The sequence below is a fragment of the Crocuta crocuta genome, unplaced genomic scaffold, assembly GCF_008692635.1.
Source record: "Crocuta crocuta isolate KB4526 unplaced genomic scaffold, BGI_CrCroc_1.0 scaffold164, whole genome shotgun sequence".
Lineage (NCBI taxonomy): Eukaryota > Metazoa > Chordata > Mammalia > Carnivora > Hyaenidae > Crocuta > Crocuta crocuta.
Window position 1 is genome coordinate 3,201,680 of NW_027530016.1, and position 27,681 is coordinate 3,229,360.

The following is a 27,681-nucleotide window of genomic DNA, read 5'->3' on the forward strand; positions in this document are numbered from 1 at the left end:
TTATTGAATTGATTTAAATATTTTATTTAAAGAAATATTCTGAAGATTATAGTATATTGATAGGAAAAATATAAATCATACATGTTTAAAGATCATTTTGTACTGACATTATGCGAAACAGACTTCTCCAAACAACATGATTAGTTTTGTAGTGCTACTAGTGGAATGCATTCTGCAAAACTGTGGTTTTACCTTCAGATCTGAGCACATTACCCTTACATCAGAAAAGAAAAAGGGATAATAAAAAACACAACTTGGATTAGTTTAAATTTTAGTAGACCACATCTGATTTGTTGAAGAGTAAGTTCTTTTATTTACCTCTTCAAGGAAGCGCTTATTTTTTTCACTTCTTTCTGTGCATCTTTATCCTATAAAGAAAATACAAACACACAGTGAAATTTCACACATTTATCCTGCTACTCTGGCTACTTTGAAACAATCTTTGGTTGAATGAGGGGATACTTTGTGAAGGACCCTTAAAAGGACACTACGGATTTCTGAGATCCAGGCATGATTTAGATCTCTGAGAACACGTGTAATGCAGAGGGCTACTTCCGGGCTGTTCCCCAACCAGGTCGGCAGTGGGGGGATATGGGAAGAAGAGATCCTTCCCTGTAAGCGGACATATTGGACTTCACCAGTGTGTTAATGGTAACATTGGTTTTTTTCTTCAGCTGTATGATGTGGAGGAAGTCCTAGCCTTAGCAGCAAGATTGGAAGAAATCAGAGATTCCGCTGCAAGGTCTAGACTTCATTACTGACTTCATCAAGTAGTTTATGTGAAAGATGAAAAACCATAGACTATGTTTTCTACGTGGTTTAATATACTCCACATGTATTGTTATTTCTATAAAACAAGAGTGGAGGTTAGAAACAGTGGCAATAAATTTAGACGGCAAGGTACTCCTATGCACTTTTGCATTTAACAAACATTTATTGAGCCCCTGATTAGAAAGAATTTAAGGGATGTAACAAATTAAAATAAATAGATGAGAAAAAATGAATAACGTAGTATTCGGAAGTGGCTGTTAGATTTTTTAAAAAACCCAATCTTGGAAGTTCTTCAATAGTTTTAATCTAATGTAGTGTCTAGTCAATCAGATGTCTACCTTCTAGCAAATCAATATTTTTTGAAGGTTGTGAGAAAATATGATTAATGAATTTAGAGCATTAATGCATTATTTAAAAGAACTTACAGAAAATAAGCTGTAAGTCACGTTTATCTTGGTAACCCTGGAGATGGTTTAGTGCCTGGTACCTACAAGTCCCTAAATAGGATGCCTGCTATTAGCAGTAACATTTCCCTTTAATTGATTTCTAGGGATCAATTGCTTACAGAATAATGACATGAGAGAATTATTTCCACTAGACGCTTAAGGAAATGAACATGAACAAACCATAAGGAAAGATTTAAAAATTAAGATCATGGCTTAGCAATATTTGCACACGTGCATATAACTAAATTCTACAAAGAACTCCCCCAAAACACACCCCAAATTAACCGGCAGTGAACGCACACCGCACACCCACAGTCACACCTGCACACACAACACCCCTCCTGTCGTACCTCTCTCCCCGAGGCTTCCATCCAAGTATTTTATTTACTTATTTTTGATGTGCAGGCTTTTTAGCCCAAAATGCCAGCTGAAACGACTACCTCCAAACATGCTTTCCTCTGTTACTGTCCAAAATGTCCGCCCTTCACACCATCAACCCTCATCGATATTCCCCCCAATACCGTTCTCCTTGACTCAATCTCCCACCGGTCCTCTTTTCCTCACACATTTCTACAGAGCCCCCTGGCACTCCTGTGTGAAGTCACTTTTGCACAACCACCAAAGCATTTGCTGAGAGAATACATTTTGGGGGTAGAGGGTAATTGCCCTCTACCATTTCTTACAGCTGTTAAACTCCTGCTCACTCTCCTTTTACGTTCATTTCTTACGGCTTTGGCCCCTGGGGCGCTCTCCCACCAAGGTCTGCCATCGCGGCTGGAGACATCCTAGTCCCCGGGGACCGTGGGTCCCAGCCTCCAGGGAGGTGGCCTCCTCAGCTCTGATGCCCTTCCCCACCACCCCCGTGAGCATACCCTGGGCTGCGTCATGACCCACCGCTAACCGCCCCACCTCTGGAACAGGCATCCCGCCCTCCGAACACACCTGCCGATCTCTGCGTGTCACTTAGCCCATCACTCTCAACACCAAGTTTTCCACTGCCACAGTTTAGAGAGGTTTTTTCCTTCTTGTCTTCTACCAGCTTTCGCCTGCTTTGGCTTATTTTTCTTATTATTATTTTTTGCTTTGCCTTTTTTCCTACCCACTGTAGGTTCTATATCCAGCTACCCACTTACTAAAAGACAAAAGCCCATTCCCCCCTCTGTGGCACCTGCCCTGGGTCTCTACAAATTCCCAAGTCTACAAACCCATCAGCTTTTCTATTGAGCCGGCAACAAAAAAAGGGGACCCTGGTGCGCTCGGATCCCTTCCTGACCTCCTAGGTCCCGAGGAACTCTACCAATGATCTCCTCTCTCCTTGGTCTTTCTTGAATCCTTCCTTCTCTGATGACCTTTTCTCATTATCATTTAAATATGCTCCCCTATTTCCCATCTAAAAAAACACAACAATTTCTCGACTCTGGCACTTTAACTGCCACCTTACTTTCCGCCCATCTAATTGTTGGAAGTACGTCTACCGGCACTGACAGCATTTTCTCAGTGCTCTGTCTCTGCTTCTATCTTTCCACTGACACAGTCTGGGTTAAGGTCACCAGTGACACAGACATGATTTAACTCCACTCATTCTGGTCCTGACGTCTCCAGGGTTTCTGACAGAGGTGACCACTTCCGCCATCCCTTGGCTTCTGAGGGCTCGTCTCGTGTGGTCACTTCTTCCAGTCTCACTTGCAGCTTCCGTTTCCTCCTCCTCTTCCATTATGCTGCTGTTTCTCAAAGTTGATCCTTTGCCTGCTATCTTTCAAACACTATATAACCTCACGGGGTGACCTCCGCCATCTTATGGCTTCAGACATCATTTATATGACAAATACACAACCACTTTACAGATTTGAAAATCTCACAAACTCAAAATGTCTGTAACTGAGCTCACCTTCTCTACCAAACCTGGCTCTCCAATGGTCCCTGGGTCCTTAAAGGGTACCTCCATCTACCTTGGTCAGTTGCTAAAGCCAGAAACTGAGAATCTCATTCTTTTGAGTCCTCTATCTCCTCAATATCCAGTTTCTAAGTTTTGCAGAGAACACCACCCATGAATCTGTTAAGTTTGTGCATCTCTGTTCACTGCTCATTGCCATCATCTTAGTCGGCATCATCGGCTCAGGTCTGTGTTACTGCAGTAGTTACTCAAATGCTACTTCTTTTTCTAGTTTTGCGTCCCTCCAAGCCAAGCCAAGTCTCGACACAGTAGCCAGCATGCCCACCCCAAAATCTCATTTGTTACTTGTTGCTTAAGACCCTGTCTTTAAGAAAAAGGTACACAAGGCTCTCATCTCTTCGTTCCCTCTAGTTTCAGCCATACTGTACATTTGATTCGATGCTTTTAGGCATATTTCTCAATTCCACGCCTTTGTCTGTTTTTAGTGTTTCATAAAATGGGGCGTGTCTACTGCCTGCATCAGTATCACCCGAGATATTTGAATCACTTACAAAGTGTGTGTTTAATTGTCCATGTTTCCATTCACTGTTGCCATGTAGCTACATATTTCAACACTAATACCATCATTAGAACACATTATTTTGTGTTCTCCATTTTTTCATTACATTAAAAGTTGTTTTCTGATTAAACAAAGTTTTTGTAAATATGTTTAGAGCTGCAAAAAGAATAGAAGCTGATCAGCTTTCCACAGTGATGTAATAAAGGAAAAATGGTGGTCAACTACTCAGCATAACATTTCATTACTTTTTTTAAGGACAATTATTAGATTTTTTTTATCAACAACTTTTATTAATCTACTGAGGAGAGTTATCTTATTGCCTGTTACACCTTACAAATTCTTTTTTTTTTTTACATATAGTTTATTGTCAAATTAGTTTCCACATAACACCCAGTGCTCATCCCCACAANACACCTTACAAATTCTGCATTCAACATTTCCAAGAATGCATCACAGTTGTACACCTTTACACTACATTTATTTTCAGTGATATGTCCTTTGCCAAAAGTCGAAATTATAGGCTGGACTGTGTTCTAAAGGGTTCTTGATGGTTTTGTTTTCCAGTATGAGGTGTCTTATATAAATTGTAGATAAAGGCAGTTCTACTTTGACCTGAAGCCTGGGAGACTCCCCCGGGTGAGAATTTGAACGCTGACTAAGGTATGTGTGATCATGATCTTCCTTCCATCCTGATACCGAGAGTGTCTTATACACTGAGAATCCTCATGTGTCCTATGATATCGCTCTGTGAGGAAAGGGTTCCTCATATTCATTTCATTGAATTGCTTCTCTAACATGAATCATCTAGTATTTCCCAAATGCCTCCCTCCTCCTGGTAAAGACTTGGTGCCTTCCTTCTTGGTTTGCTCAGTGTTCTACCCATTTGAAGGCTTGAGCTTTGGCTAAAGGTGATGGGATCTCTCCCCTGTGGGAACGCTAGTGTCTATAAAGGTTAAAGCTGAGGCTGACGGTTCTTCTCCATTCATTATATTTATAGGGTTTCTCTCCAGCGTGAATTCTCATGATGGCTAGGGTTAGAACATCAGCTAGGGGCTTTACCTATATGACATTCATATAGTTTCTCTGCCATGTGAATTCACTCATGCTGTTTAAAGGATGAGTCATTGCTGGAGGCATTTCCGCTCTGGTTATAAGCAAAGGGTTTTCCTCCTGTGTGAATTCTCTGGAGTGAACAGAAGTTAGCTCTCAGGCTGAAGTGTCTGCCACATTCGTTACATTGTTAGGGTTTCTCTTTGGGTAACACATGCTGAGTCAGCTGAGCTGTGGGTGTGTCCTCATTCTCAAAGAGCTCCTCTACAGTGTGAGATGTCTGCCGCTGAGGGGGACAGGAGAGGATGTGAAAGGTCTGCCTGCATCCATTCATCTATTCATTTTTCGACATATGAATTCTGCGCTGATCCTTCAATGATGGCCTCCAACCAAAGCCTTTGCCACACCAGTTACACTCACATGGTGTGACACTCCCCTCCATGTAAGCCTTCTCCTCATAGCTTGTCAACTGCACAGGCATCTGAGTAATTCTGAGGCCTTCGTCATTATGTTTCAAGTACTCGATATATTGGCCACATTTGCTCAAATGTCATCTAAGGACTCAGGTTATGGCTTTGAATTCAGGTGATTCCTTTCTTCTCCAGATTCAAACTATCCAAACCTTTTTTCTAAGACAGCACCCCTTCTCTCCATAAAACACTGTAGTTTCAAATTCCAGGGATTCAAAGTTGGTCACATGCATGAGTCTAGGCCTTAGAGCCCAAGGGCTGACATTCTCAATATCAAGTGCAGTGTGATGAGCTTAGAGCTCCCTGGGAGGGATAGAAGACATGTCACAAATAACCATCATGCCAGGAAGACATTACAAGTGCCATAAGAAAGAGGCACATATGGGAAAATATATCAGTACTCTCTGCCAAAGGCTTTGGATAAATAAGAGACAGACATACTTGTATTAAACTGTTATACTCCTGGCTTGTGTGTAAATGATTATCAAACACCAACTTGACTAGACTGGGTGCTGGGTAAGAATGACTGATCCCAGACTGATGCTGTGTCACCAGTTATTTTTAAGAATATTACTAAAGGAGATCGAAGAGTGACACTTGGGTGGCTCAGTTGGTTAAGCATTCAGCTCTTGATTTTGGCTCAGGTCATGATCTCCCAGTTAGTGAGATAAAACCCTGTGTCAGGCTCCACATGCAGAGCTTGCATGGGATTCTGTCTTTCTCTCTCTCTCAAAATAAATAAACATTAAAAAAAAGAGGTCTAAAAAACTTCTTTAAGGTGTTTTTAAGATCAAATTAAAAAATACAAGCAAAATGGGGCGCCTGGGTGGCTTAGTCGGTTAAGCGTCCAACTTTCGCTTGGGTCNTCAAGAAAGCTTAACAAGTCATGTATTTTGGACTGCCAATGAATAAAAGGTTAGAACCCAAAGAGCAGACATAGGGGGCTGTAAACAGAATAAAAATCCCTGCCTGTAACTCAGGAAAATGTCTCCTCAGAGAGTGGGAAAGTCTGTCCCTTCCTCAGTGGCCTTATGAATTTCCTTTTAAAAAAAAATATTTATTTTTGAGAGAGAGAGAGCACAAGCAGGGGAGAGGCAGAGAGAGAGGGAGAAAGGATCCGAAGCAGGCTCCATGCTGATAGCAGTGAGCCTGATATGGGGCTTGAACTCATTAACCCTGAGGATCATGACCTGAGCCAAAGTTGGATGCTTAACCAACTGAGCCACTCAGGCACCCCTAATTTCTTTTCAAATGTATCAGGAAGAATGAATTCTCCAGGCCTAGATAGCATAGAGGAGTTAATCTATAAGAAGTAAGTTCAAACCAGACATAGGCAGGCAAATAAGAATTTCTAACAAATGAGGCTGTGGGCAATTATTGCTGGGTTTTGGTAACTGACCCACTCCTCACTCTGAGCTATAGCATTCCCTTAGATGGAAGGCAGGCTGAACATCTGTGGACTAACTATATTTTATAAACTTAACTGAAAAACCAATCTCTTAATTAAAAGAAATCAAATATGAGGACTTAATGAATAGAAAATTAAAAGTAGGATTAGGATTTTATTACTAAGAGTGATTACTGATGACAGGGATGATTGTCTATTTGTGGAACAGGATGGAAATACAGTCCAGGATTTGAAACAATGGGTAACTTGAAAGCCAACCACACAACTTGTTAGCCAGGAAGCCGCATCCTTTTCCTCTGAGCACTCCTGGAGTCCTCCTCTTCCTGACACTGTTTCTGGTATATTTACTGTCCTACAAGAGTTGGTCTTAGAAGAGCAATTAATGTCACTTCAAAATGTTACGACAATTTTAAAACAGTTTTTGTCTTTACCAGATTAGCACATCCCTTGCTGTAAAACAAAAGATTACTTAACGCTCTGCTCTCTGCACCCAACTTTCGCAGCCCTGCCCCAGGTCAGTAACTCGGATGCTTCGTCCAGGCAAACGACTCCCAGGCTGCCAGGTCATGATTTCATTCATCAAGCATTCTCACACTGCCTTACACACAGGGATCCTTTTTTGGTTTCAAAGTGGACCGTTTCCTAGGACCCAAGATTACCTTCCTAGGGTCAAGCAAAGACCACATGAAGAATAATATACTGCAGTTTCAAGTTCTGGGGATGTAAAGTTGCTCACATGCAGGACTCTGGGCCCTAGAGCCTAAGGGCTGACGGTCCCGATGTCAGGTGCAGTGTGGGGAGCTTAGAGCTCCGTGGAAGGGACAGGAGACGTCACAAATGACTCCACTGCCAGGAAGAGGTTACAAGCACCACAGAAAAGAAGGAAGTATGTCAGGCAGGGGATTCGCTGATGGCTGGGTTATCTTCGCTGTTATTAGTGGCTCCGCTAGACATTTTGGAAATGAACAGACTTGTCAGCAAAATCACTAATGGGGTATATTTCAGTCTGGAAAAACTTACAGAGATGGGGACTACAAATAACTCTCCTCGGCCTATTTTCTAATTGAAAAAAATACTAGGATATTCTTGACATTACATTTACTACTTGAAACAAGACAAAACAAAACCTCCTAGAAAATACAAATGGAAACATCATTGGGAAAATGTGTAACGTGGGAAATATTTACCAGTGCTATGTTGCTCATTACCTAAATATTCCCACAATGCCCAGCTTTCTTAGTTACATTTATTACCAGTCCTATTTATTAACACTATTAGCATTATTCTTTTTATTTGCACGGTATGAGACTTCTGATTTTCCCTACCAGTACTTATGGGTGCTTATTACATGCCAGGCATGGTCGTTGGCCTGGGAGTAGAGGGGTGAATGAAACACACCTGGCCGCGACTTTCCTGGAACAATCACACAAACAATTGTACAACCACAACCATTCTGGATGATGTGAAGGAAAAGTACGAGGAACTTTCTTGCCTGGGAGTGGCAAGGAAGTCTCTCCTAAAGAAATGACATTTATGGTGGGGCCTGAAGGGTGAGTAGGAATCAAGCAGGGGAAGGGAGTGGAGGGCTTGGGAGGGAGTGTTTCAGGAAGAGGCAAGAAGAGGTCCCCAGGGTGTGAGGCAGGGAAGGGCATAGTGTAGAGGTGGGGAGAGAGGGCAACAGAGATCCAAGCCTTGAAGGACATGCTAAACATTTAGGGCTTTATCCCCAAAGCAAAGGGTTTCAAGTAAGAAGTGTCATATGGAGGTTTACGCGGTCTGTTCCTTTGGATGCCACTGAGAGTCAGGAACGGCTTGGCGGGAGAAGGAAACCCAGAGACCAGCGGGAGGCTCGCACGTCGTCGGTCCGGTGAACTCGGGTGGTTTCCTGCTTGGTGGTAGCAGTCGAACGAGAGGGCAGCTGGGTAGCTCAAGGCATGCTTTCGAAGAGGAAGACTGAGACCTGGGGGAGTGGATGGATGTCTGGATTGGGGGCTGAGGGAGAGGATTCCCAACCGATGGATGGACATGCCAAATACTAGAGGGGAAGATGGAGAAGAGTAGCTCCAAAGGCCCAATGACGAGGGAAGTCTGAGGTGTCTGCGACACATCTAGGGACAGAGGTCAGGTAGGAAGTTGGATAATCAGGTCTTAGAGCTCAGAAGGGAGGGCTAGAGATACGAACTGAGGATCCCTGGCAGGTAAATGGCATCTGAAGCCATGGACTATAGGTTTCTGGGGCAGGAAGAAGGAAAGGTGAGGGGGGAGGGGGAGAGGAAAGGGGAGAGAGAAGAGGAGGGGGAGGAGAGACTTAGGGGACAAAGACCAAACCTTGGCGGGGGGTGGGGGGGTGGAGGGGGAGACATCAATATTTAGCCCTTGTTATATTTCATGCACAAATATTTGCATGTCAAACCAGGTATTATACCTCACAACATACTGTATTCTAATCTCAAATTCTAAAAAGAATGCACAGACCCTCAGTTTTAAACGACTGCATGTAACTGGAACTGACATCACTGCGGAGCCACGGAAAAGATAATAGCGTCCCCCCCCCACCACCGTGGAGCAAGCAACCAGAGGGAGAGAATCCGTTTTCTGCCAAAACAATTGCACAGAGTGTCTTCTGGAGATAGGGCCGCCCCTGAGCCGAGGCTGCCGTGCACCTCCTTTTAACCAGCAGAACCAAGCGAGGGATCGGAGTTAGAAGGACCCTCAACCCTGTAGGAAATTCCAGACATAAGCCATCTAGGACCTTGCATGGGCGGTAACTGGAAAGGCCCAGTGAGGCCCGAGTAGCCCTGTTTAAGGACGCAGGCATCCCGGAACCCTGAAGTTCCTGGCAGGTCTTATCCGCTTCCCCTTTTCTTCCTTATTTCCCAGGACTGAACAACCCTGCCCCTCGTCCTCCAAGCAAACAACTCTCTGCTTTTCCACCGAGGTGCCTGTGTTCATCACCTGCGATGCACCTCCCCCTCACCTCCACGTTGCATACAATTACAAAGCCTACCTCGGATGCTACCTGATCTCTTCCAGGTGAAAATAGTTTCTCCCTCTTCACTGTTTCCATAACCAATTATTTGTACCTCTCTTAGCACTTCAGGCTTTTCACCCTAGGTTACAGTTACTCGGATATATGACTCATATTCTCTCCCAGGCTGTGAGCTCCCAGAGGGCTGTGCGCATGCCTCACGCGTTTGTATTTGAGATCACAACACACACGGGAGCCAGTATTGCTCTGACAGAGAAGAAAAGGGTGCTCATTTCTGCGGCATTCCTTCTAGCTGCGATTCTGAGGATGACAATGTTTGGCGGTGTGAGAAGGGAGCCGGAACACATCGATCCATTTCCTTTTGTCCCTGCAATACCAATAGACGGCTCAGGGCAACACACTCTGGGTAGTTAACTCAGAAACTCCTAAACCGGAGCACATCCAGCATCCTGAATTAGCGAAGAGAAGGGCAAGAAGCAACATGATAGTTTCTTCTTCGTTAACGGGAGGTGTTCAGAGGCCAAGAAAATGTTAATACATGATTTTTAATCTTCACGGTAGAGGAAAACCATACCCTACTGTGAGCTGGAGACTGAAGACGGGCCCTCCTCTTGTGGTCTGTGCTTAACAAGCACTAGGATATTTTAACCGCTAGCCCTTGATTTGTGTGTCCCTTAAAGATACAGGGAGTCTGCTGGTGAAGGGTGACCCACAGCAATTCTAAAAACTTCACAGTACGTGTTAAATCTAAATTAAATCCAAAATGTTTTGGTATGGAAGAAAAATCCAGATGCCTCTGAGTGTCTAACTTCATATCTGGAGCTACAAAAGGACTGGTGAGAATAACAGCCTTCGCTGTCACTGTTAGGACTTACCTCTTTGGTGACACAAGGAAGCAATACTGCCAAACCACAAAACTTCATGGCATCATCCATTTGTTCAAGATCAATATAACACTACAAATGAGAAGTAGACAATATGAAAGGGAATCCCGTTTTTATGTAATGGATTCAAAGCGATCTTAAAACAGCGGTCTTCCTTACCTTGGCCAAGAACAGGTAATTGGACTTAGAAAAACCAGGGTGTAGTTCTTCAACCTGATTTTAAGAGAGAACAGAAAAAAAGAATAAATGGGGCAATATTATCACAACCCGTAAAGAGGATATATATCAATAAATCAAATACTAACCAAATTGTGCTAAAAATTTAGGTTGGTTGTGTTACATCTGAATCATTTGATCAGTTCAAGGATGGTGGAAATACAGCTTTTGAGATTATCCATTAAAATGAGATTATTATTATTACACTTATAAAGCTTATGAAACAATGAGATACTTTAAGATTTCAGGATTCCTTTGTATAACTTATCTTTTTTTTTTTTTTTTTTTAAGGACAGAGACAATTGGTTATACATCTTCCCAGGACAAGTCCTATTCAATTCATAATCTATTTTGGAAGACGAGTCGAGGATGATACTGCTGTCAGCATAGAGCCCAAAATGGAGCTCGAACCCACGAACTGTGAGATCACAACCTGAGCTGAAACCAAGAGTTGGATGCTTAACCTTCTCCAGGCGACCCAAGAGGGTTACTTTAAAAAATTTACAAAGATATGCTTGTTCTACAAGATACAAGTGATACAAACATTTCCAAAATTAAAAGTGAAAGTTTCTTTGTTCTGATTTTATTTTCAATTTCAATCTCATCTCCCAGGAGTAACCACTATCAACAGTACCAGAACTTTTATCAACCATACACAAGTAAAAAACAAAAAATTCACTTTTGAGAAAAATGAAATGGGACCTTTTCTAACCATTGGTCCACAACTTTTTTTCCCCACAACATATCAAAGACATATTTTTGAGGTAGGTACACAGACCTACCTCACTGTTCCTAAGAGGGGTATTTCCTATTACACATATGCCATAGTTAAATTAAGCATTCTCCATTATACCTTTAGACATTTTTTTCACTGTTACTAATAATGATCAATGAACATACTTCCTCCTGTATACTTGTGTACATGTGTGATTATGTCTGTAGAAGAGATTTCAGGAAGTTGAATCGCTGAGTCAAAGGATACATGCGTTTTGAAGATGGATACCATTGGATGGATCTAAGACTTAGGGTGCTGAGGAGTTCACATCTTTGGTAAAGGGCATATACTCGCTACAAAATCTGAAAGGAAAGGATCCTAGGATAAAGTGTCTTGGGCTGGGGAGTTAGACTGGGTGTTTACTCTTTAGGACCGAGGAGATGAATAGTGTGTGGATCTGCCAAGAACTTGCTGGTGAGACAGCAAGGCTGCTAACAGACGAGAGGACACTGTCAAGTTCAGTCCTAGCCAGAGCCTTGAAAAGCCTAGAGAGCCACCCAGCGTATGGACGGATTCTGGTTCTGCTGCTTCTCTCTTGCCCGATTATTTCCATCTCAACTCTTCAAGTCTACTAAGTGCATTTCTTAAGTCTCTCTAAAAGGAAGAATTTGATTAACCTTTGTTCAACTGCACCTTCTTCTAGGTCCAGTAGTTGCCCAGCTCTGTCCAAAACCTGTCCAGAAAACTTGCTTCAACATATGAGCATAAGCAGCTGATTTCTTTTTTAATTAATTTAAATTCATATCCAAGTCAGTTAGCATATAGTGCAACAATGATTCCAGGAGTAGATTCCTTAATGCCCCTTACCCACTTAGGCCATCCTCCCTCCCACAGCCCCTCCAGCAACCCTCTGTTTGTTCTCTACATTTAACAGTCTTTTATGTTTTGTCCCCTCTCCTGTTTTTATATTATTTTTGCTTCCCTTCCCTTATGTTCATCCATTTTGTATATTAAATTCCTCATATGAGTGAAGTCATACAATATTTGCCTTTCTCTGACTAATTTTGCTTAGCATAATATTCTCTAGTTCTATCCACGTAGTCACAAATGGCAAGATTTCATTCTTTTTGATTGCTGAGTAATATTCCATTGTATATATACATACCACATCTTCTTGGTCCATTCATCCGTTGATGGACATTTGGGCTCTTTCCATATTGTGACTACTGTTGATAGCACTGCTACAAACACTGGGGTACCCGTGCCCCTTCGAAACAGCATACCTGTATCCCTTGGATAAATACCTAGTAGTGCAATTGCTGGGTCATAGGGTAGCTCTCTTCTTAATTTTTTGAGTAACTTTCATACTGTTTTCCAGAGTGGCTGTACCAGTTTGCATTCCCAAAAGCAGTGCAAAAGAGATCCTCTTTCCCTGCATCCTGGCCAACATCTGTTGTTGCCTGACCTGTTAATGTTAGCAATTCTGACAGGTGTGAAGTGGTATCTCATTGTGGTTTGATTTGTATTTCCCTGATGATGAGTGATGTTGAGCATTTCCTCATGTGTCTGTCAGCCATCTGGATGTCTTCTTTGGAGAAGTGTCTATTCATGTCTTTTGCTCCTTCCTTCACTGGATTATTTGGTTTTTGGGTGTTGAATTTGATAAGTTCTTTATAGATTTTGGATACTAACCCTTGATCTGATGTGTCGTTTGCAAATATCTTCTCCCATTCCATTAGTTGTCTTTTAGTTTTGCTGAATGTTTCCTTCACTGTGTAGAAGTTTTTATTTTGATGAGGTCCCAATAGTCCATTTTTGCATTTGTTTCCCTTGCCTCCAGAGAAGTATTGAGTCAGAAGTTGCTGTTGCTGAGGTCAAAGAGGTTTTTGCCTGTTTTCTCCTCTAGGATTTTGATGGCTTCCTGTCTTACTTTTAGGTCTTTCATCCATTTTGAGTGCATTTTGTGTATGGTGTAAGAAAGTGGTCCAGGTTCATTTTTCTGCATGTCGCTGTCCAGTTTTCCCAGCACCATTTGCTGAAGAGACTGTCTTTATTCCACTGGATAGTCTTTCCTGCTTTGTCAAAGATGAGTTGGCCATCCGTTTTTGGGTCCATTTCTGGGTTTTCTATTCTGTTCCATTGATCTGAGTGTATGTTTTTGTGCCAGTACCATACTGTCTTGATGACTACAGCTTTGTAATACAGCTTGAAGTCCGGAATTGTGATGCTTTCAGCTTTGGTTTTCTTTTTCAAGATTCCTTTAGCTATTCAGGGTCTTTTCTGGTTCCATACAAATTTTAAGATTGTTTGTTTTAGCTCTGTGAAAAATGCTGATGTTATCTTGACAGGGATTGCTTATTTCCTTAATATTGGCATTTTAATCCTGCATATATACCTTAGCACTTAAGTTTAATTAACCATACTGGTTATAAATCAGAACATCTCTCTCTCTTTTTGTGCTCATGGTTAAAAAAAAAGAAGCAGCAGCAGCAGCAGCAGCNACAGCTTGAAGTCCGGAATTGTGATGCTTTCAGCTTTGGTTTTCTTTTTCAAGATTCCTTTAGCTATTCAGGGTCTTTTCTGGTTCCATACAAATTTTAAGATTGTTTGTTTTAGCTCTGTGAAAAATGCTGATGTTATCTTGACAGGGATTGCTTATTTCCTTAATATTGGCATTTTAATCCTGCATATATACCTTAGCACTTAAGTTTAATTAACCATACTGGTTATAAATCAGAACATCTCTCTCTCTTTTTGTGCTCATGTTTAAAAAAAAAGAAGCAGCAGCAGCAGCAGCAGCAGCCAAAGGAAAATAGGCTACTAACAACACCAACTTCCTTAAATGGAGCAGATTCTAACGTTTAACCAAAGAGCTCACCTAAATAAATAACAAGGAAGGTAGTGTTGCTCAGTAGAATGTTCTAGTTAAGGAGTAGTTCCTAGCTAGGCTCTTAGAACACCCTATCTGGCAGAGACTATTGTAGTTGTTTACTTGGTCTTGGCTGTACAGTTCCCTGAAGACAGGAGCTGTGTTGGTCATTTCTGCCTTCCCTACATTTGCCACGATGGTACCAGGTATGTGCTTGATAAACATTACTGAATAAACTAGCATTGTTTTAAAAACATCTCATAAACTCAAGCAGCAGCCCTCCATCATATCAGGACATAGAAGGTGGCTCTGCAGGTGGTAAAACCACTAAGAGAGATCCAGAGATCATATGTTGCAAAGAGTGCATGAGATCAAGGCTGTCCATTTATCCCCCAACACTGCCACCCCTGTTATCTACTACCCACACCCCAGCCCTCATTCCAGGCCCTCAACCACACAATGGGCTGCACAGGGAGAGTTTTGAGAGCTTTAAAAACATGGATCGAGCTTTGAAAACACTTTCCGTATGACCCAATAATCCATCCCCAGGTACTTCCCAAAGAAAATTTAAAACATGTCTACACAAAAGTTGCATATGAATGTTCACTGAAGCTTTATTCATAATAGCCCCAAACTGGACACAGCTCAAATGTCCATGAATAGGCAAATGCATAAGCAGCCTGTGGTATATCTCCACAAAATAGAATATTACAAGGCAGTAAAAAGGAACTAGAGATACACCAATGAAATGAACGAAGCTCAAAACATTATGCTGAGCAAAGGAAGCCAGATACACACAAAGTACAGCTCTATGATTTCATGTGTATAAAAGTTTAGAATAGGCTAAAAAAAAAACCCAGAAAAGTAGATCAGTGGTTGCCTAGGGCAGGGGGTGAGGGAAATTGACAGCAAAAGGGCAAAGAGAAATTTTGAGAATGATAGAAATGTTCTAAATCTTAAAATGGTGGTGGTTACGTGAGTAAATAAATTTGTCAAGCTTCAATGAACTGTACACTTGAAATGGATGCATTTCATTGAATATAACCTATACCTTAATATATTCAAAGATTCTGAAATAATTAATCTGGGTCATGGTCTGGGCTCGCATTTTTTTTTCAAAGTTCACCCATTTATTATTTGAGAGAGAGAGAGAGAGAAAGAGAGTGCAAGTTGGGGAGGGGCAGAGAGAGAGAGGGAGAGAGAGAATCCCAAGCAGGCTCTGTGCTGACAGCATGGACTCCACGTGAGTCGTGAACAGTGAAATCATGATCTGGGCTGAAATCAAAAGCTGTAATCTCGCCTGACTGAGCCCCTCAGGCACCCCCAGGCTGGCATTTTTTAAAGTTCTCCAGATGATTCTAATGTATAGCCAAGGTTGAGAACCACTGTCTGAGGGAATCATGCCAGAATTTTGGATGAGGTGGGAAGCATGCTATAGTTGGAAAGAATTCCCACACAGGATTCACAGATGGCTCCTGGTCTAAAACCACCTCCCTGGATGCTGTGATGCTGTAGAGGATCAGATTTCATAAGTTAGAAGAGCAAAATAATTTTAAAAAAGCAAAGTTATTTACTTATTTGTAGTTAGAGTAGTTAATGGGCTAGATCCTGGGCCAAGAAAATTACATGTATTAGTTTATGAATTTTCACACAAATCATATAAAGTAGATATTCATCTGCTTTACAGATGAAGAATTTAAGATTAGAAGAAAGAGGGAAACATGGTCAAGTCACACAGACAGGGAAAGGCTCAGATCTCAAACTGTCTGATTCTAAAGCCAACGCTCTAGATCTCTACAGAACTGAGCTGGATGGTCTGGGGACACATTCCTAGCCCCTGTGAGCCCTCTTTGGAGGGACAGAGCTGGGACAGGAGTCCTACAGTCCGGGGTCCAGAAGCATGACCTCTTGCTGGGACCAGAGATTGCAGACTCTCCTAGGACGTGGGATACAAGTTCCTTCTCTCCCCTCACCACCCAGATTTCTCACTTCCCCACCTTGGCCTTTGCCCTTAGCACTTTGGGCTCCTCCATATCCTCAGATGTTGCAGTTGATACAGNCAGACAGAATGTCGGTCATGATGGAATGGGGAGGTCCCCAAGATGGTTTGCCAAGGTGTTTACATTTTAATGACATTAAAATTCTCTGAGCTGATATGAAGCACTTCCTAGGAGCTAGGAAATCTCTAAGCAATTTACTTGTATTAACTTCTTTAATCTTCAGAACAACACTATGAGTCAGGTCCCATGTAATTGATTAACTTGAGAGAAAGGTTAAGAAACTCGTCTAAGNGATCACTTTTGATTTTATCTGTGTAATATTTCAGGTACATTAGCACCTTAAGAATTTTTGGGCAATGTCCTGAATATCTGAGCCCCCATTTATAACTGCTACTATGAAGAATGTGTTTCAAGTCCAAACAACATTTTTCCTAATTAGCTTAGCACCTTCTATGAACCCTTTATCTTAAATATACTCATGGTCTATATTCTTTTTTAAAATGTTTATTTATTATTTTGAGAGAAAGAGAGAGGCAGAGAGAGAGGAAGAGAGAGAATCCTAAGCAGGCTCTACACACAGCATGGATCAAAACTAGGGGCTTGATCCCACTACTCTGAGATCATGACCTGAGCAGAAATCAAGAGGTGGACGGGTGACCAACTAAGCTACTCAGATGCCCCTTTGAAGATCTATATTCTTACAGAGTTTAAAATGAAATAACTAATTATCAGTGGTAGATAAAACGTGAGGAAATAAGGATACAGTTTTAAACTACATTCATGTCTTTGGTCTGCCATTGTGTGATGCTAGAAAAAATTAAGTTTCTGAGGTCTTGATTTCCTTTTTTTTTTTTTAGTTTTAATTTAATTTAAATTTTATTTGAGAGAGAGAGAGACCACAGGTAAGGGAGAAGGGGAGAGAGAGAGAGAGAGAGAGAGAGAGAGAATGAGAATCTTAAGCGGGCTCCATGCTCAGTGCAGAGCCCATTGTGGGGCTCAATCCCATGATCCTGGGATCACGACCTGAGCCAGAATCAAGAGTTGGATGCTCAACTGACTGAGCCACCCAGCACCCCTTGATTTCCTTTTCATAAAACAAAAAAGATCACGTGAAATAAAAAATAAGAAATGTCTAGCCCTTGTACTTTTATTCCCTGTACTCTTTTCCACGAGTGTTCTTGTACATAAGCTCAGAACACTTACTTTTTTCCACAAAGCATAGTAGGTAGGCACTAAGCATTCATTCATAAATGGAAAGTATGATGAAACCTATTTTGATCTTAGAATGTGTTCTCCAAATTCCCTCTCAGTTCTACAAAACTGATCCCTAAGATACGACAAAAAAAATATGAGAAGGTACAAAATGGACAACAGATACAGAGTCTGATTGTGTCTATATTGTTACAAATCTGAAATAGGCAGATGAGGAAAGATAAAACATGTTAGTCTCTATAAGATTCTATAATTCGTTCCAGAGAAAGATAAAGGGATTAGCTTACAAGGAAGTCGATTATATGCACACATATATAGTACTGTTTAGAATTTTATTAGCATAGCAATTATACATTTTAAGACAGGAATGAAAATACTGGTTTGGTCTGCTACCCTAAGAATGTTCTAGAGAACTGTCTTCAACTTGTAGAATGGCTTTTGAAATAACTTCCCTTTTGGCATCTTTTAGTTCTTTAAGATTAAACTGGTTCTATATTAGGCTCATTACGAGTATTTGGGATCAAGTCTAACAATGAGGGCATGAATGCTTTTTTTGCACATACTTACACGACCTGGAGAGTTGCTCTTGGATTTGGTAGTAAGGGCTGTGTGCCTAAGACCTAGGGCATACCTAGCTACTCTGGGAAGCAGTTTGGACATGCTTAAATTAGGATTCCATCCCGGGGTCCTGGTGGAGATCTACATGAAGAAGGGTAGGGGGGGACTAGTGCAGGTCATAGCCAGTTCAATACTAACATAATGGATAGACAAACTATACCTTGAGGAAATTTTGCAAAGCTTCTTCTACAGTTGAGGATGGCATTTTTCCAAACAGAGTAGCAGCCATTTTTTTCTCAATCCAGCTCAGTTTCGAGACCTGCAAATACGGAGCAACATCATTCTTAGAGAGTTGTTTACTTTTTGAATAAGAGTCTCTCTTCAGTTACGTGTGTGTGTGTGTGTGTGTGTGTGTGTAGGTATGTATATATATATATATATATAATATATATAAATATGAACATACTCCTAAATAACATATATGACAGAGATCACTTTTGTGATATTAATATTGTACCTTCCCTTTTTTATAAGTCTAACAAACTATGAGCTCTAAAAGTACTGGTTACCAAACCAATTTGAAATACTCATGATGAGATTTGTGTTCAGTGAGAGTAAGGCATGGGGATAGGGAATAATGCTGATCCCATTTGTTCATGTGATTCAAGATTCTGAGACGGCCATACAGTATTTCTTTGCATGGAGTATAGGAGCTACCAGACCCCGCCATTTCTTTCTTCCTGCCTATTCCCTGCTGCCAACCTGACCCAGGACACAGCATCACAGAAATGTAAACAGAACAAGGATCCTCAACCCAGGCGGAGTGTAGAGTGACATCCCAGTATACATACTTATAATCCAGGAGAAAATGTTTTTAACCAATAACCACCAAAATTAAATGTCCTATTATCATTTATTTGTTGCTTCCTTCTCCCACCATTTTATTTTAATTCCAGTTTACAGACAGTGTTACATTAGCCTCTGGTGTACAATATAGTGATTCAACACTTTCATATATTATTCAGTGCTCTACAAAATAAGTGTACTCTTTTTTTTTTAATTTTTAATGTTTAATTTATTTCTGAGAGAGAGAGAGACAGCATGAGCAGGGGAGGGGCAGAGAGAGAGGGAGACACAGAATCTGAAGCAGGCTCCAGGCTCTGAGCTGTCAGCCCAGAGCCTGATGCAGGGCTCGAACCCCCCAACCACGAGATCATGACCCGAGCCGAAGTCAGACGCTTCACCCACTGAGCCACCCAGCAGCCCCAAAATAAGTGTACTCTTAATCCCCTTTACCTACTTCCCCCATCCACCCACCACCTCCTTTCTGGTAACCATCTGTCCCCTTAGTCAAGTGTTTTTTGCTTGGTCTCTTTTTTTATTTGCCTTGTTTGTTTTGTTTCTTGAATTCCACATATGAGTGAAGTCATAAAATATTTGTCCTTTTCTAACTTAGTGTTAAACCCGCTAGTACCATCATGTTGTGAATGGCAAGATTCCACTCTTTTTTATGGCTGAATAATATTCCATTGTGTATAAATACCACTTCTTCTTCTTTTTTTTTTTTAATGTTTTATTTATTTTTAGGAGAGAGAGAGAGAGACAGCGTGAGCAGGGGAGGGTCAGAGAGAGAGGGAGTCACAGGCTGAAACAGGCTCCAGGCTCTGAGCTGGCAGTCAGCACAGAGCCTGACGCGGGGCTCGAACCCACGAACTGCGAGATCATGACCCAAGTGAAAGTCGGACGCTTAACCGACTAAGCCACCCATTTTTCCCTAAATACCACTTCTTCTTTATCTATTCATGTATCAATGGATACTTCAGTTGCTTCTATAATTTGGCTATTGTAAACAGGGTGCAGTAAACATAGGGGTGCATGCATCCCTCTGAATTAATATTTTTGTATCCTTTGGTAAATACCCAGTAGTGTGATTACTGGATCATAGGGTAGTTCTATTTTTAATTTTCAAGGAAACTCCATACTACCTTCCACAGTGTCTGCAGTAGTTTGCATTCCCACCAACAGTGCATAAGGGTTCCTATTTCTCTACATCCTCACCAGTACTTGTTATATAGATGTGACATGATATATCACTGTGGTTTTCATTTGCATTTCCCTGATGATGAGTGATGTTAAACACTTTTTCATGTGTCTGTTGTCCATCTATATATCTTCTTTGGAAAAATATCTGTCCATGTCTTCTCATTTTTAATGGGATTATTTGTTTTTTGGGGTATTGAGTTGTATATGTTCTTTATATATTTTGGATACTAACCCTTTATCAGATATGTCATTCGCACACATCTTCTCCCATTCAGCAGGTTGTCTTTTAGTTTTGTTGGTTGTTTCCTTTGCTGTGCAGAAAATTTTTACTTTGAGGTAGTCCTAACATTTTATTTTTGCTTCTGTTTCCCTTGCCTCAGGAGACACATCTAGAAAGATGTTATGGCCAGTATCAGAGAAATCACTGCCTATGCTGTCTTCTAGGATTTTTATGGTTTCAGGGCTCACATTTAGATCTTTAATCCATTTTGAGTTTGTGAATGGTGAAAGAGAGTGGTCCGGTTTCATGTTGCTGTCCAGTTTTCCCAACACCATTTGTTGGAGAGACTGTCTTTTCCCCCATTTCATATTCTTGTTTCTTTCATTGAAGATTCGTTAACCATGTAATTGTGGGTTTACTTCTGGGCTTTCTCTTCTGTTCTATTGATTACATGTCCATTTTTGTGCTGGTACCATACTGTTTTGATTGCTACAGCTTTGTAATATAACTTGAGGTCTGGAATTGTGATACTGCCAGTTTTGTTTTTCTTTTTCAAGATTCCTGTGGCTAATCAGGGTCTTCTGCGGTTTCATACAAATTTTAGGATTGCTTGTTCTAGTTCTGTGAAAAATGCTGTTGGTATTTTGATAGGGATTGCATCAAATCTATAGATTGCTTTGGGTAGTATAGACATTTTGACAATATTTTTCTTCTAATACATGACTATGGAATGTCTTCTCATTTCTTTGCATTGTCTTCAATTTTTTTCATTAATGTTTTATAGTTTTCTGAGTACAGGTCTCTCACCTCTTTAAGTTTATTCCTAGGCATTTTATTATTTTTGATGCAATAGTAAATGGGTTTGTTTTCTTAACTTCTCTTTCTGCTGCTTTTAGAAATGCAACAGATCTCTGTACATGGGGATTTCTTATCCTGTAACCTGACTGAATTCATTTACCAGTTCTAGTAGTTTTTTGATGAAGTCTTTATATTTTCTATATGGATTCATCCCACTGCAAGTAGTGGAAGTTTTACTTCTTCCTTACCAATTTGAGTGCCTTTTATTCCTTTTGTTTTTCTGTCTGATTGCTGTGGCTAGGAATTCCAGTACTATGTTAAATAAAAGTAGTTTGAGTGGACATCTTTGCACTGTTCCTGATGTTAGGGGAAAAGCTCTCAGCTGTTTTTCATATAAGGCCTTTATTATGTTGAGGTATGTTTCCTCTAAACCAACTTTGTTGACCATATTTATCATAAATGGATTACTCTGTCAAATGCTTTTTCTGCATCTATTGAAATGCTCATATGGTTTTTATCCTTTCTCTTAATAATATGATGTATCACACTGATTGATTTGCAAACAATGAACCACTCTTGCATCCCAGAAATAAATCCCACTTGATCACGGTGAATGATTTTTTCAATATATTGTTAGATTTGGCTTGCTATTATTTTGCTGAGGATTTTTGCATCGATGTTCATCTGAGATATTGGCCTGTCATTCTTTTTTGTACTGTGTCTTTATCTGGTTTTGGAATCAGGTTATGCTGGCCTATTAGAATGAATTTGGAAGCTTTCCTTCCTCTTCTATTTTTAAGAAAAGTTTGAGAAGAATAGCTGTTAACTGTTCTTTAAATATATGGTAGAATTCACCTGCAAAACCATCTGGACCTTAATTGTTGGGAGCTTTAAAATTACTGATTCAATTTCACTGCTGGTAATCAATCTGTTCAAATCTATTTCTTCCTGTTTCAGCTTTGCTAGGTTATATGTTTTTAGGATTTTATCCATCTCTTCTAGGTTGTCCAGTTTGTTGGGATATAATTTTTTATAATATTATCTTATAATCCTTCATATTTCTGTGGCGTCAGTTATTTCTCTTTTGTTTCTATTTGAGTCCTACCCCCCTTTTTTGGGGGGTGAATCTGGCTAGAGGTTTATCAATTTTGTTGATCTCTTTAAAGAACCAGCTCCAGTCCGTCCGTCCTTCCTTCCTTCCTTCATTCCTTCCTTCCTTCCCTCCTTCCTTTCTTCCCTCCCTCTCTCCCTCCCTCCCTCCTTCCTTCCTTCCCTTCCTTTTCTGTATTTCTGCTGTAATCTTTATTATTTCCTTCTTTATTATTTCTGCTCTAATCTTTATTATTTCCTTCTTTCTGCTGGATTTGGGTTTTGTTTCTTCTTTTTCTAGCTGACTAGAAATACTCTTCTAGGTATCAGGTTAGGTTGTTTGAGATTTTTCTTGCTTCTTGAGGTAGGCCTGTATTGCTATAAACTTCCCTCTTAAAACTACTTTTGCTGGACTCCAAAGATTTTGGATTATTGTATTTTTATTTTCATTTGCCTCCATATATTTTTTATTTCCTCTTTGATCTCTTGGTTGACTCATTCATTGTTTAGTAGCATGTTATTTAACCTCCAGGTATTTGTGTTTTTCCCAGATTTTTTTTCTTGTAGTTGATTTCTAGTCTCATAGCATAGTGGTCAGAAAAGATGCATGGTATGACTTCAGTCTTTTTGAATTTGTTGAGACTTGTTTTGTGGCCTCACATGTGATCTATTCTGGAGAATGTTCCATGGGCATTTGAAAAAAAAAATGTGTATTGTGTTGTTTAGGATGGAATATTCTGAATATATCTCTTGGATCCATCTGGTCCAATGTGTCATTCGGAGACACTGTTCCTTATTGATTTTTTGTTTATATGATCTGTCTATTGATGTAAATGGGGTGGTAAAATCCTCTACTATTATTGTATTACTATCTATTGGTGCTTTTATATTTGTTACTGTTTTATATATTGGGGTGCTTCCATGTTGGGCACATAAGTATTTATAATTGTTATATCTTCTTGTTGGACACATCCCTTAGTGATTATATCGTGTCTTTTTTGTTTCTTATTACAGCCTTTATTTTAAAGTCAATTTTGTCTCGGAACACCTGGGTAGCTGAGTGGATTGAGCAACTGACTCTTGACTTTGGCTCAAGTCATGTTCTTACGGTTCATGGGACCAAGCCCAACATCAGGCTCTGCACTGAAAGTGCAAAACCTGCTTGGGTTCTCTCTCTCTCTCTCAAAATAAATAAATATTAAAAAAACGAATTTTTAAAAAGTCAATTTTGTCTGATATAAGTGTTTCTACCCTGGTTTTCTTTTCACGTCAATTTGCATGATAAATGTTTCTCCATCCTCTCACTTTCAATCTGCGTGTGTCTTTAGGTCTGAAGTGAGTTTCTTGTAGGCAGCATATAGATGGGTCTTGCTTTTTTAATCTGTTCTGTCACCCTATGTCAGGTGACAGATGGGACATTTAGCCCATTTACATTCAAAGTAATTACTGATAAGTATATATTCCCATTTTGTTATTTGTTTTGTGTTTGTTTTTGTGGATCTTCTCTGCTTTTTTCTTCCCTTGCTCTCTTCTCTAACCATAAGTTGGCTTTCTTTAGTGATATACTTGGATTCCTTTATTTTTATTTTTTGCACATTTATTACTTTTTTTTGTTATTTCTGGTTACCATTCAGTTTGTATATAACCTCTTCTGCATATAGCAGTCTATCTTAAGTTGATGGTTGCTTAAGTTTGAACCCATTCTTTATTCCTCCAAGTTTTAGGTATATGGTGTCATACTTTATTTCTTTTTATTTTGTGAGTCCCTTGACTGATTTTAACAGATATATGTACTTTTATTGCTTTTGTGCTTTCTACCTTTCTTACTCTTATTGATGGTCTTTCTTTTCCACTTGCAGAGTCCCCTTTAACATTTCTTGTAGGGCTGGTTTAGTGGTCATGAACTCCTTTAACTTTTGTTTGTCTGGGAAACTCTTTATCTTTCCTTCCATTCCAAATGATAGTCTTGCTGGATAGGGCATTCTTGGCTGTGGATTTTTTTCTTTTCAGCACTTTGAATACATCATGCCACTCCTTTCTGGCCAGCAAAGTTTCTGTTGAAAAATCTACCTCTAGCCTTATGGGGTTTCCCTTGTAGGTAACTGTTTTATTTTCTCTTCCTGCTTTTAAAGTTCTTTATCACTGCTTTTTGCCATTTTAATTACTATATGTCTTGGTGTGGACCTCCTTGGGTTGATTTTGTTGGGGGATCTCGGTGCCTCCTGGATCTAAATTTCTGTTTCCTTCTCCAAATTCAAGAAATTTTCAGCTATTATTTCTTTAAATATTCTGCCCCCTTTTTTCTCTTGTTCTTCTGGGCTCCCTATAATGCAAATGATATTATACTTCATGGAGTCACTGAGTTCCCTAAGTCTATGCTCATTTTGCATAATTTCTTTTCTCTCACTTGCTCAGCTTGATTACTTTCCATTACTCTGTCCTCCTGATCAGTGATTCATCCTTTTGCTTCTTCTAGCCTGCTATTTATGCAATTTTCAATTTTTTATTTCAGTTATTTCAATTATTGAGTCTTCATCTCTGACTGGTTCTTTATTATTTCTGTGTTGCTGATGTCCTCCACTCCTTTCTCAAGTGCAGTGAGTAGCTTTATGATCAATACTTTAAATTCTCTATCAGGCATATTACTTATCTATGTTTCCCTTGGGTCTCTTGCTGTGATTTTGTCCTGTTCTTTCATTTGGGACATATTCCTCTGTCTCCTCATTTTGCCGAACTCTCCGTGTCTGTTTCTCTGCATTAGGAAAGTCAGATATATCTCCTGCTCTTGAACATAGTGGGCAGGGTGTGCACCCTTAACAGGTGAGGCTGGTCCTCTTCCACAGGTGATGTGCAGCCACTGCCAAGATGGGACAGCTGGCCACTCTGCATGTGGGCAGGGGCACAGTGCTTGCAAGTTGTGTGCATCAGTCCTCTTCTACAGGGGATGCATAGTATTTTTTGCGTCCTTTTAAAAACTTTTCATTTTTCCCAAATATGAATATTAGAGGCTTATCATAAAAGATTAAAAGGGTTTAGAAATGAATACTTCAGAGGGTACTGATGCTCTCTCAACCCCATCAAGTGCTTTCCTTCCCAGTACCATCTTCTAGGTTTCTAGTAGCCATTAATCTCTATCAAACAGAATTATTCCCTCGCTTTCCTACATAATGTTACTTATTGCTATGTTTATTTTCACTTTTTTTACTTCAAAAATGATATCATGTTGTTTATTTCCTATGACTTATTTTTTTCACTTATTATGGTTTTAAGATTTTATCCAGGCTGCTAAGAAAGGAGACACAGAATCCAAAGCAGGTTCCAGGCTTTGAGCTGTCAGCACAGAGCCTGACATGGGGCTCGAACCCACAAACCATGAGATCATGACCTGAGCTGAAGTCAGATACTCAACTGACTGAGCCACCAAGGTGCCCCTCTTTTTGGGTTTCTTAAGCCTAAACAAATAATGTACATACAAGTCCCAGACTCATGTGAGGTTGGGTCAATAATTTTTAAGCCTTAGGAGTCTTCTACCTTCTTGAAGACTCAGATTCTTAATATCAAAAACTGGCATAATAAAAACTGCTTACAGGGCTGTTTTAAGAATTAAAGGAGGTAAGAAATATAAAGCATAAGATGCACATTTGATACATAGCAGGTGTTCAATAAAAGAGCTTCCTTCTCCATTCCTAATCCTCAGACCTCAACTAGCAAGCCTCCTCCTTTGCTTATATGAATCTTTCATTCAGAAATAGCATTTCTCATAAGCATAACTTTTCATGCATCTCTTAAGATATATTTTCACATTATGTTAATTTTCTATAAACTAATACACTGGGTCTTAGCCTTCACCAGCTGCCTTTATTTATTTCTATATATTTCATGTCCTTATCTAACTTCAGTTCTTTGAAGACAAGAACAGTGGGCACATAAATGCTCAATACACTCTGTTAAACGAAAAAGTCCTCTCACAAAACAAAGAGTAGTACACCAACACAGGGCACATGCACGTAGGTGGTTGATCATCAACTGAGAGAGTGCAGAGGGGGCAGTGTGGTTGTTGTGAGGGGAAATGGAGAGGCAGTAAGTAGAAAAGTACAGATATATATAAAATCATATGCCGTATGTAACATAGGATATAAATCAATCAACCATAAATTCATAAAATATGTGCTGATTTTATCATTTTCCCTACAGTAGGCACCAGGTAAGACAATTAAAGAAAGAATAAGTCACTAAAAATATATCATGTAATCCAAGCATATTGAAATAATTATGGATAAAAACATTTAACTTACAGTATAACAGTATCTTCCTTTGAGGTAATACAAAAAAGGTTCTTCAGGTAAAAATTGGATTGCTTTATCCAGATGCTCCTAAAAGAAAATCCAAAACAAATGCCATCTCTCAGAGTTCAGGTGGTGTTGAATGCGACTGTGCCTAAATTCAAAGGGGCTTTACTGTGTTGTTTGGTCCCCCTCCTCAATCCCTATCATTAATATAAGAAGTCTTACCAATAATTCAATTATCAGAAATGATTGCTCACAACTAGGACCAGACTGTGGTGATGATTTAATTAAGCGATGGATAATTTAAAGCCAAATGTCACTATAAAAAGGAGGAAACATCCAAGTGACACTTCTGTCTGTCCATGACTTGCCTAGCTAATACTGATTTAGAAGCATGCTTACAAATATCAAATGATTAGGATACAATGGAAGAAAGAATACCAGAACTAGGTGGTGGAACTATTCCCCTGACATAATTAAAATGGGTTAGGGAGCTGGAAAACAAAGAAGAAACTTCTTTGCTCATTTATTGAGCTATCAGAGCTACAGGCACATTATAAATGATTTACACGTATATTACTTATCTTATTCATTTATCCTGGTAAGTTTAAGTCCTAGATTGGATTCTAGTCCTCCCACCAAATCAATATGCAAGTAATGTTAACTAATTAGTCCCAATCATGTTTATGATGTTGGTGAGCTCATAACCAAAAGACTTATTCTTTCTTTGAAAAAATAATACTCATCTACTATAATGAGTTCTTTCGAGATCTAGAATAATAATCTTCTATCACCCAAATAGTTTCATTTTTTTTGGCATGGTACTATCTATAGGGTGTCACTTCATTTAAAGAAAAAAAGATAGGGGCACCTGAGTGGCTCAGTGAGTTAAGCATATGACTCTTGATTTTGACTCAGGTCATGATCTTGTGGTTTGTGGGACTGAGCCCTGCATTGGGCTCTGTGCTGGCAGTGTGAAGCCTGCTTGGGATTCTCTCTCTCTCTCTAGTTCTGTCCCTTTCCCTTTCTCGCACATGCTTTCTCTCTCTCAAAATAAATATATAAACACTTAAAAATAAAATAAAAATTAAAAAGATAAATTCCTTGAGATTGAGATTAATTTGGGTTTGTTTTATAACTTTTTTTTGAGAGAGAAAGAGAGAGAGAGAGAGAGAGAGCGCATGCATGAGCAGGGGAGGCATAG

The 27,681-nt window shown here is 39.9% G+C and overlaps 1 protein-coding gene across 2 annotated transcripts in view; it reads right to left on the reverse strand.

The window, feature by feature from the left end:
* Nucleotides 1–269: 269 nt before the first annotated feature.
* The window catches only part of RMDN2 (regulator of microtubule dynamics 2), a 66,319-nt gene continuing 38,907 nt past the window's right edge, over nucleotides 270–27,681 (reverse strand). For both annotated transcript variants that reach the window (XM_077764222.1, XM_077764223.1), the window contains 5 exons: nucleotides 26,487–26,564; nucleotides 18,262–18,360; nucleotides 10,631–10,684; nucleotides 10,463–10,543; nucleotides 270–368 (listed from right to left, as the gene is read on the reverse strand). In XM_077764222.1, coding sequence (XP_077620348.1) covers nucleotides 315–368; nucleotides 10,463–10,543; nucleotides 10,631–10,684; nucleotides 18,262–18,360; nucleotides 26,487–26,564 — 366 coding nt within the window. In that variant the 3' untranslated portion in view covers nucleotides 270–314. The remainder of the gene's footprint in view (nucleotides 369–10,462; nucleotides 10,544–10,630; nucleotides 10,685–18,261; nucleotides 18,361–26,486; nucleotides 26,565–27,681) is intronic.